At 39.7% G+C, this 10,955-nt stretch overlaps 1 protein-coding gene across 1 annotated transcript; it reads right to left on the bottom strand.

Moving 5' to 3' along the window:
• Positions 1-9,248, bottom strand: LOC110497803 (poly(U)-specific endoribonuclease-C). Its single transcript, XM_021574182.2, has 8 exons — positions 8,783-9,248; positions 8,299-8,370; positions 7,624-7,723; positions 7,132-7,243; positions 6,780-6,901; positions 5,549-5,655; positions 1,279-1,429; positions 1-1,061 (listed from the first exon to the last, which is right to left on the bottom strand). The coding sequence occupies exons 1-8, from the start codon at positions 8,932-8,934 to the stop codon at positions 801-803; spliced, it is 1,077 nt and encodes a 358-aa protein (XP_021429857.1). The 5' UTR covers positions 8,935-9,248; the 3' UTR covers positions 1-800.
• Between the last annotated feature and the right edge of the window lie 1,707 nt (positions 9,249-10,955).

Below are 10,955 nucleotides of genomic sequence, written 5' to 3'. Positions count from 1 at the left end.
TTGTAATTAATTATAGGTCATATTTAATAGAAATCGGGAAACAATGGACAGTTACTTTAAAGGGTAAATGACAGAAAAATTTTATAGTAGCATATACTAACCAATTGCATAAGTAGGCTAGCCTATTCATAACTGGCTGTTCATGACTGCACATATAGAGAATGCAATAATACATTGACCAACATTTGACTCGGTAATGCACATTTTATTACAGTATGGGCTACTGGTTGTATGAGCACATTTGGAAAATGGTAGAATGGCTTGTATTGAAATAATTATTGTGCCTTGACATAGGCACTTATAAAACTCTACACATTGGCCAAGCAGGTGTCCAGATGGGCAGTGCATGTTGGGAAGGGCCATATTTACAGAATGCTTAATTTAGACTTCATGACATGGCTTATAAACAAATTCTATAAATGGTTTATTTAAATGAGGCACGACATTGCCATGAGTCACTGCTGTTGTGCTGTTGAAATCAGACAGTGAGTTAAACTTTCTTTCTTCTTCTGAAACATGTTCTTTACCTTAACTTTTCAACTTGTAGGAAAACATCAGACTTTACAACACAAGTCCATGGTTTTATATCTTACACATGCATGCCCGGAGTATCAGATGTGTCCATTTATGTTCCTGTTGTGCAGATTACACAGTGCAGTCAGCTAAAGAAAGGTTATGTGCCTAATTGTGAAGCAAACTGGCCTGGTTAAATGCCCAGTCCAAAACAGTGTATGTGTGTGTGTGTGTGCAGAGTCTTATTCATAAATCTATGCTTGTGTGCGTGTGTTTGATGCCTCCAACTACAGGTGTCTGTTGTTGCTGCTAAGCAGTTTGGGGTAGGCTGTCCCAATGGAGCGCCCGTGCCTGACCACCACCACCTCCAGCTGACATTCGTCAATGTTGACCACCACTGTGGTGCTCCGATGTGTGTTGATGAGGAAGATGATGGTGTACAGGGCCATCTCAAACTCCGGACTGGCCCCCACGAAGGCACTGCCCACCGGCTTCACCAAACCGTGCCAGCTGAACTGGAGGTTCAGGACGTGGTCGTCTTGGTCAGGCTGTGTGTGTGTGAGTAAGTGAGAAAGAGTGAGGGACATCTTTGTTAGACAAAAGTCAATTCATAAAATTGGTTTGTGTGGGTTGGGAACAAGCATAATTTAACATGAATTCGACATGTTTAAAGCTGCAGTGAGAGTGAAGTTTTTGATATCCTGTCAAAGTAAAGGAAATGTTGATCAATGTTACATGTTTGAAAAGGGCTGTTAGGACACTTACTATGTCATGGTCCCTGGCTTTGTATCCCTTGTAGTCCAAATTCCTGCTCTTCTCCTGCAGGTAGAACTGGACCCAGTTATGGAAACCAGCAATCTCATTTCCGAATTTAGTCTCTCCAACAAACACATGCTCAAATCCGCACGAGTCCTTACTGTCAAATGAACAACAGACACATAAGACACATTTCACACAACGTAACAAACAAAAATGTGGTGGCAATTCCAATGTTATTTCAAACTCCAGAAATGGTGGTCAAAAAGTTACAATAACATGCAATTACAATAATAAACAGGTCATTAAATATATAATTAGATAAGGACCCACTATGTATCATACTTGGAGCAATATCAGAAAGTTTCCTCAGTGGTGGACAATGTAAAAAGTGGCTTATTACCTGACTCTTCCCTACAAATCAACACATGTAGGATCTAGTGTGCACAATTATGTTGAAAGAATGTCTAAAATACACATTTTCCAGACGTTGAAATCTGGTTCATTTTCGGTTCTGAATGAAAGTTGAAATATGTACTTTCCGGATGTTGAAAATACGTATTTTCAGGATATTGAAAACCTGTATTTTCTTTTGTAATTGTTTCTACGGACAAATTTCAACCGTATATAATGTATCTACATGTCAATGAAGAAGGCATTTATATCACATTTAAAATAGATATTTACAATTAAAGTAAGAATAATTTCTATAACTAAAGATTGCAGTATGAAATATTTATTACTGTCCCCATCTTTCACTTACGCTTTTTAAAAGCTTTTTAAAAGTCTTCTGTCAAAACCAACAGAACACTTCAACAACATTCTCAGTAACGGTTACAGAAATGTTTTACTTACTATGAACCTAATATGTGGTTATTTATCTACCTTAGTTGAATGAAAGTTGAATGTAAGTCGCTCTGGATAAGAGCGTCTACTAAATTACCAAAATGTAACTGTAAATGTAAAAATGAACACTTGCAAAGCACACTTATTCTAACGAGCTCCGCACACAAACAAGACCAAATTTGGTCAGTCTGGACCAGACCAAATCTAAACCAATCATAGATGTCTATCTTTCACAAGTTTGGATAGCAGAGTACAGTCCTGTACAGTACAGTAAAGTACAGTAAAGTTCAGTACAGTTCAGTACAGTAGGCTACAGTACAGTACAATAGAGTATAGTTAAGTACAGTATAGTATAGGGGTGTGAACATTTAAATGTTAAAATTGTTAAACAAAATTGGGATCCTTAACATTAACAAAAATCCCAAACCAAAAAACAATATTTAACAATGTTATTTTTGTATTTATTTACCCCACAACATTAAATCACAGTGCAATTATCACAAAACATATTATTAACTGTGTAATAGCCTGACTATTCGATAAGCTATAAAGGCCTGGGGAAAGTTGTGTAGTATAAATGAAACCCTCCTCTCTCCCTCGCACTGGATCGCCTGGAGGTGAATTCATTATGCCGATTCTGTTGCAAAACGTTTCTAACATGGAACGGGAAGGGACCTACCTGAATTTGTCCAATAGAAACTTTTGCATTTTGCAACTATTTGGACTAATGATTACAACCCTGCTCTCTCTCTTAGCTAGTGATGCGAGTGTGTGTTCTGTCATCAGTCTGTTGCGTGTAGAATATCCTAGCCTATTCATTGATGATAGGCCCTGCTAGAGGGAAAACACCCTATTCATTAGCAGTGTTGGGGAAGCTACTCTGAAAATATAGTTTACGAAGCTACTAATTACTTCAAACTGGAAGAAGTTAAACTACACCAAAGCTACCCTTAAAAAAACCTAGTTTACTTAACCGTCGTGGACACAGACATCTTGCTTCCAGACAAGCTAAACACCTTCTTCAGTGCCACCAACACCACGCTACCAAGGACAGTAGTAGGCCTGATTACCGACAATGATGAGACAGCCTACAGGGAGAAGGTGAGGGCCCGAAAAATAAACTCTCACTCAACGTTGACAAAACACAGGAGCTGATTCGTGGACTTCAAGAAACAGCACAGGGAGCACCCCACTATCCACATCGACCGGAGCGCAGTGGACAAACTGAAATGGTCCACCCACACAGACAGTGTTGTGAAGGACTCAAACTCAGTGTGCTGAAGAAATTTGGCTTGGCACCTAAAATCCTCACAAACTTTTACAGATGCACAATCGAGAGCATTCTGTCAGGCTGTATCAATGCCTGGTATGGTAACTGCACTGCCCACAACCGCAGGGCTCTCAAGAGGGTGGTGCGGTCTGCCCATCGCATCATCAGACCAAACTACCTACCTTCCAGGACACCTACATCACCCAATGTCACAGGAAGGCTAAAAAGATCATCAAGGACAACAACCACTCAAGCCACTGACTGTTCACCCCGCTATCATCCAGAAGGCGAGCATCAGTACAGGTGCATCAAAGCTGGTGTAACCGATGTGAAATGGCTAGCTAGTTAGCGGTGGTGCGCACTAATAATGTTTCAATCGGTGCCGTCACTCGCTCTGAGACCTTGAAGTAGTGGTTCCCCTTGCACTGCAAGGGCCGCAGCTTTTGTGGCGCGATGGGTAACGATGCTTCGTGGGTGACTGTTGCCGGTGTGTGCAGAGGGTCCCTGGTTCGAGCCTGGGTCGGGGCGAGGGGACGGACGAAAGTTAAACTGTTACATTGATGCTGTTGACCCGGATCACTGGTTGCTGCGGAAAAGGAGGAGGTCAAAAGGGGGTTGAGTGTAACCGATGTGAAATGGCTTGCTAGGTAGCGGTGGTGCGCGCTAATAGCGTTTCAATCGGTGACGTCACTCGCTCCGAGACCTTGAAGTAGTGGTTCCCCTTGCTTTGCAAGGGCCGCGGCTTTTGTGGAGCGATGGGTAACGATGCTTCGTGGGTGTCAGTTGTCTATGTTGTGCAGAGGGTTCCTGGTTCGAGCCTGGGTAGGGGCGAGGGGACGGACTAAAGTTAAACTGTTACACTGGGATCAAGAGACTGAAAAACAGCTTCTATCTCAAGGCCATCAGACTGTTAAATAACCATCAGTAGCACCTTAGAGGCTGATGCCCTCTATACATAGACTTGAAATCACTGGTCACTTTAATAATGTTTACATATTTTGCATTACTCATCTCATATGTATATACTGTATTCTATTCTATTCTATTCTACTGTATCTTAGTCCATGCCGCTCCAACATTGCTCGTCCAAATAGTTATATATTCTTAATTCCATTCCGTTACTCTGGATTTGTGTGTATTGTGTGTATTGTTGTGAAATTGTCAGATATTACTTGTTCGATATTGCTGCACTGTTCGAGCTAGAAACACAAGCATTTCACCCCACCCGCAATAGCATCTGCAAAACAGGTATATGTGACCAATAAAATTGGATTTGATTTGATTTAAAGTTACTCTGAAAAAAGTTGTTCACTTCATGCAAACTACTTTGTGGTAAAATATCATATCTGAAATCTAAAATGTCTTAGACTACAAATTGCAAGAACAGATCACTCTGAAGTCAGTTGTTAACAGAATGTGTAAGTTAGCCTATTAAACACAAAAACTATAGTTCAAGTGAGAATAAGTCAGGTTTCACAACAAAAAAATAAAAAAATAAATAAAGGACAATTTTGCCTTCAAAAAACGTAGTGTGTAGTTCCAGTTGTTAACTCAACTACTACATGGCAGAAAAGTAACAACTGAAAACACAACCAAGATTTGATTTTATGTTCATCTACCACCAAGCTACTGCAAAATGTAGAAAAATTACAAGTTCAAATACATGTAGTTCACTACTACCCAACACCGTTCCTTACAAAAACCTTGATGTATTTGGAGACTTCCCATTTCAGATCAGTGCAGATGAATGTCTACACTTTCTCCCGGGACACTGTGTTTCAAATAAAGAGTGTTAGCTGAACAAATCATACGTTCAATACAAGTTTCCGGGATGGACGTGATTGCAGCAAAAGTGAGTTTAGTTTGTGTTTGATGAACGTTTGAAACCCTGTAGATTACGTGAATTATTTAATTGTTATCTTTATGTGTATGTGAAATGTCAGAATTCGTCTTCTCTTCTTTGACAAATTATTTTCTTTTTGACATTGTTTGCCATGAGCACTTGTTCACTGTGTACCATGTCATATTTAATTATCCTTTGTGCATCCCTTTGATAGTATGTTGTTTATTGCAGAACTAGCATACGTTGTACAATTGCAGCATGTTTTCTGTTGCAAAATGTTTCACTATGGTGTGCACTAATGAATACTCCCCAATTCTTACCTTCCACTTCTGTAGTAGAGGTCGAACCAGATGGTGTACAGCTGACGCTTGAACGTCCTCAGGTCTGATTGGGAGTGGCCCTTGCTAACCAGATACCTGTGGGCATGCTGTGGGAAAAACATAAATAAATAAATTCACCAGGTGACACACACCAAACTCCTCTCTGTCCATATTGTCAATGTGAGATGTCACAATGACCAATAGTCTTATGCATAAGAGGGTAAAACACAATTTGACAGAAATTGTGTTTTACTTGCCTGTTATAATTTTCTTAGAAATGTTCATCTCAAAATGATAAGTTGTATTAAACACATTTTGAACATGTGTCCCCACAGGCTGTAAGGTCTTTATTTGAGAAAGAGGCCCCAGCCAAGACAGCGTGCCAAGACTCTCCAGATGTTTTAGATGTACTGCATTGTTCCCTGTGTTTTTCTCCTAACATCGTGGCCATGGTCATCCAAGAACAGAGTGTGACAGGAAGAGCCAATACTCCCTCTAGAGTTTGGTTTCACAGAGTAGTTACTGACCTTATGTAGAGCATGGGAGTCCCCTCACAAACACTCTGTTCAGGCAAACCCAAAAGCACTTATGCATATAGCTTAGGGCAGGGAATTGCCAGGGACCTCACAATACTTTGGTGCCAATATGATTTGGATTGCGATTCTGTATTTATGCATCACAATTCTATATTTATTGCAATTTGATACTGCGATTTTATTGTGATCCGATGTTCCAAACATATTGCTCACTAACTGTCTGCTGCAGAGGAACAAGTAATACTTTCTACATATCTTGCATTACATTGCTCGTCCAAATATTTTTATATTCATTTCATTCCTTTACTAGATTTGTGTGTATTGGTATAAGTTGTGTAATTGTTAGATATTACTCGTTAGATATTACTGCACTGTCGGAGCTAGAAGCACAAGCATTTCACTACACCCGCATTAACATCTGCTAAACATGTGTATGTAACCAATAGAATTTGAATTGAAGAGAGAGGAGAGAATTTGAAGAGAGAGACATGAGAAAGCAAGTTTTTGAGAAAAAAGTGTTCAAAACATGTTTTATTTGTTTTTACAAATCGATATTTGGAAGTCACAGAATCGATATGGAATCGGCGAAAATATACAATACTTCTGAAGCGAACCTCAGCCACGCTCTTAACAACTGAGCCACACAGGACCACTATACCAATTGTAGGCAATTTAGGTGACATGTTCTGCTGTACCTTCATGACCTCTGTGTTCAGAACGGCATCCAGGAAGAGATTGTTCTCTGTGACCTCTTCTCGGCTGACATGCTCTGCCACGCCTGTTGACCTCTCATAGTTGTCCAGGAGCTTCATGAAGCCTGCAGCGGAATGTCGTTGAAGACATCAAATAAGAGATTTAAAGTCAAATAAAGCCATTAGAAAGGCATTTGAAAGTAACAGAAAGTAATTTTTAAGTAATTCTAAAGTCTCAGAAAAACACTAACAAGTGTAATCTATTTGAGACGACTTCAGTTCACAACTAAATTCAGTTCATATATTCAGTTCAAACAATTTGTTTGACAATTTTGATGTAGACACAGATACTTACGGGAGAAGGTAGTAATGGTCTTCAGTTTGTTCTCATTGACATTGGAGAAGAGAGGCGATGAGGCATGGTCCCTGGCATGGTTACTGCCTTGAGAGACATAGCCAGCTTTGCCCTGGAGTGGACGACACATACATACACCAACAACTAAACACTTCCCTCATGTCAAAATAACATAGGCTAGGCCTTCTTCTTATGTGACTTATTTCAGTATAAGGACAGGAGTTTTTCTTGAGCGAGCCTACATCTTAGGGAGGGGTATTTTATTAGGGAGGGGTATTTTATTAGGGACTGGAATTTTTCCTGAGCAGGCCATTTTAGGAGGGACATTTCGGAGGTTTTCCTGTCCAGGAGGCCTACTTATGAGGGGCAAATTAGGGCCAGGAGTTTGTTCCTGTCCAGCTCCTAATTATAGCCTGTAACTAATAATGGAATGTGTGTCAGGTAAGGTGGTCAGGGAAAACTCTAGTCATGGGGGCCCTAGTCATATCCCACCTGCACAGAGATCGTATAGTCAGTCCCAGGCTTCATGCGGTTCACATCCAGCTTCCAGAGCTCATTGAAGAGGTCTGACAACTCTTGGTTTATTGCCTGACTACAACAACAGGAGAGCAAATCATGTTTTATAATAAAGTGTAATAATTATGTTAGAAGTATATAATAATCACGTATAGAATTATTGTAATAACCAGATCAGTAATGTCCATGTAAGCAATAGTTACTAAGGCTTTTAAATCCATGTTGAACCCATCATGATTCTGAGTGAAGCAACAGTGAACTGTGATCTTTACTCTAGCCCAGGTTTGTTTTGTTTTCCTTAAAACTGCCTATTGTAAAAGCATTTTGGTGTCTGAGAAAAGCACTATTAAAATACTATGTATTATTTGTACATTTCTAAAAACACAGACCCTTGAAAGTAGTCATGAACCAATAGTGTTTGTCTATTCATTGGATTTGCTTTTAATTCTTTTGATTTCTGTTATTATGGTATAATACAGAATATCTCGTGAATATTTTAGGAAGATCCACATTCATACAATAATAACAGTAAATGCAATGAAATCGGATGGTTTAAACTAAAGGCTACATTGGACTGGATTATGTGCTAGATTATCAGAAACACAGATGAACAGTAGAGTGAGCAAATGTCATCTCCAGTGATTCATATACCTTGCTGCATCCAAAGGGGGGAACACCACTGCCAGCAAAATGACAAGCAATCCACATCCTAGCAGAGCAGACCTGTAGATTACACAATTTTAAACATAATATTGTGGTAACAGATTTCCATAGAAAGGTTTTAAAACATGGATGCATTCAATTCCTTTAATACATCGAAACAAGTTTTTTTTAAAACAACAACTCTAAATTAACTGATTGACTCCATGGTCAATCCATAACCTATTGACAATCACTATTGAAAGATGTTGGTTATGCATGTAGTGCATGTTTTGGACTTTTCTCACTACTCTATGGCAATAACATACATAACAACATTCTTCATAAATTACGCAATGGAGAACAGAACAGAATGCAAACACAGGCAACATTCTCAACTTGTTCAGACATGGTTCAGTCAGTGATGTTTTTAAATGAATGCAGTGAAAGTTATGCTGTGATTCTAAAAAAAATGTAAAATAAAACGTTATCTTACCGTAGTGCCATACTACCTCCAAATGTAGGCTTTTGGTAGTTTACAATTTTCGAGGTCCAGAGGTATGCTGTGTTCAAAGTTGTCTTGAACGATTGCAACAATAACTCTGCCCCTCCACCCGAAACACTGTATATACAGTCGACAAAATACATTGTCACAAACCGCGCGTGCGCGTAGAGGAAGAAACTGTGTAGCAAATGGCTGTAAGTAAGCTATAGCCAAAGCGCTCTTGCATTTCTGTTGAAAATAGTCACAACATCAAATTATTTTGTCGGACTGGTCATTTATTTTTATTCAAATAACAGGCCTCTTAAAGATGCCCTATCTAGAAATCGCTCCGCCATTTCCTGGTTGCTAAACTTATAATTGTTCGCCTAATTTCAGTGTATGTGACAAAACAAGCAAGTAACGTTATAGTGTAGAAAATGACTGTACCATCTAAAGCGCTTTGAAATATCTTTACCACAACCAAAAATCTATTATGTTCAGCTGTTTGAAGCTGGTGTACCAAACCAAAAGTAAAAGACGCAAAAACAGCGCTCGTAGTGGCCGGGGACTTTAAAACCTCTACAGGATGGGTGTCCCTATACCGGGACAGTTGAGCTAACGTGCGTGAACTAATGTGATTAGCATGACAGTTGTAAGTAACAGCAAACTTTCCAGGACATAGACATGTCTTATATGGGCAGAAAGCTTAAATTCTCGTGAATCTAATTGCACTGTCCAATTTACAGTAGCTACTACAGTGAATAAATACCATGCTATTGTTTGTGGAGAGTGCTGTGCTCTAATGTGTCATCCTGTGGGCCCCAGAGATAAAACGTTGCATAGTTATGTTTGATCAAATCTATTTTTATATTCAAATGTAGGAACTAGGTTCTACAGTTTGAACCCCTGCTGTCTCTGGCTCCACACCCATCCCGCCCGGGCCATCTAGCTGTATAAGCTAATGATCATGTATGACATTCCTGGGAGTGTGTAAACTTAAATGTTGTATTACGATATCATTTTTCTATGTTCTCTAGTTATGTACTTGAAAACGTATCAATTCAGCACATTTGGGCAGACTTGATACAAAATATTGTCCAGTATTGCCATGCTTCACTGGATGAACATGAAACTTTGCAAACACACTGCTGTCATCTAATGGCCGAAATCTAAATTGCGCCTAAATTGCAATAATACATTATGACATTTCTCTTGAATTTCAAAGACGATGGAACAAAAAATAACATTATTATGTATTATCTTTTACCAGATCTAATGTGTTATATTCTGCTACATTATTTCACATTTCCACAAACTTCAAAGTGTTTCCCTTCAAATGGATATGCATATCCTTGCTTCAGGTCCTGAGCTACAGACAGATAAATGTCATTTTAGGCGAAAATTGAAAAAAAGGGTACGATCCTTAAGTGTTAATGCAGACAAATTTAAATCCTTTAGACCTAATTTCTAACAGCATGTCACATGTGCAACCAGAGGAAAAAAATCTCTAGACCATCTTTACTCCACACACAGAGACGCGTACAACTCTCTCCCTCGCCCTCCATTTGGAAAATCTGACCATAATTAAATACTCCTGAATCCTGCTTACAAGCAAAAACTAAAGCAGAAAGTACCAGTGACTCGCTGACTACAGAACTGGTCCGATGATGTGTATGCTATGCTACAGGACTATGCTAGTACAGACTGGAATATGTTCCAGGATTCATCCAATGGCATTGAGGAGTATGCCACCTCAGTCAACGGCTTCATCAATAAGTGCTTCGACGACGTAATTCCCACAGTGAGCGTACGTACATATCCCAACCAGAAGCCATGGATTACAGGCAACATCCGCACCGAGCTAAAGGCTAGCTGCCGCTTTCAAGGAGTGGGACACTAATCTGGATGCTTATAAGAAATCCCGCAATGCCTTCCGAAAAACATCAGACAGGCAAAGCATCAATACAGGACTAAGATTGAATCCTACTACACCGACTCTGACGATCGTCGGATGTGGCAGGACTTGAAAACTATTACGGACTACAAAGGGAAACACAGATGCGAGCTGCCCAGTGATGTGAGCCTACCAGACGGCTAAATGCCTTCTATGCTCGCTTCGAGGCAAGCAAAACTGAAACATGCATGAGAGCACCAACTGTTCCGGATGACTGCGTGATTACGCTCT

Source organism: Oncorhynchus mykiss, chromosome 2 (genome assembly GCF_013265735.2).
Source record: "Oncorhynchus mykiss isolate Arlee chromosome 2, USDA_OmykA_1.1, whole genome shotgun sequence".
NCBI classification, from domain to species: domain Eukaryota; kingdom Metazoa; phylum Chordata; class Actinopteri; order Salmoniformes; family Salmonidae; genus Oncorhynchus; species Oncorhynchus mykiss.
This window is presented reverse-complemented; position numbering and strand designations above follow the sequence as displayed.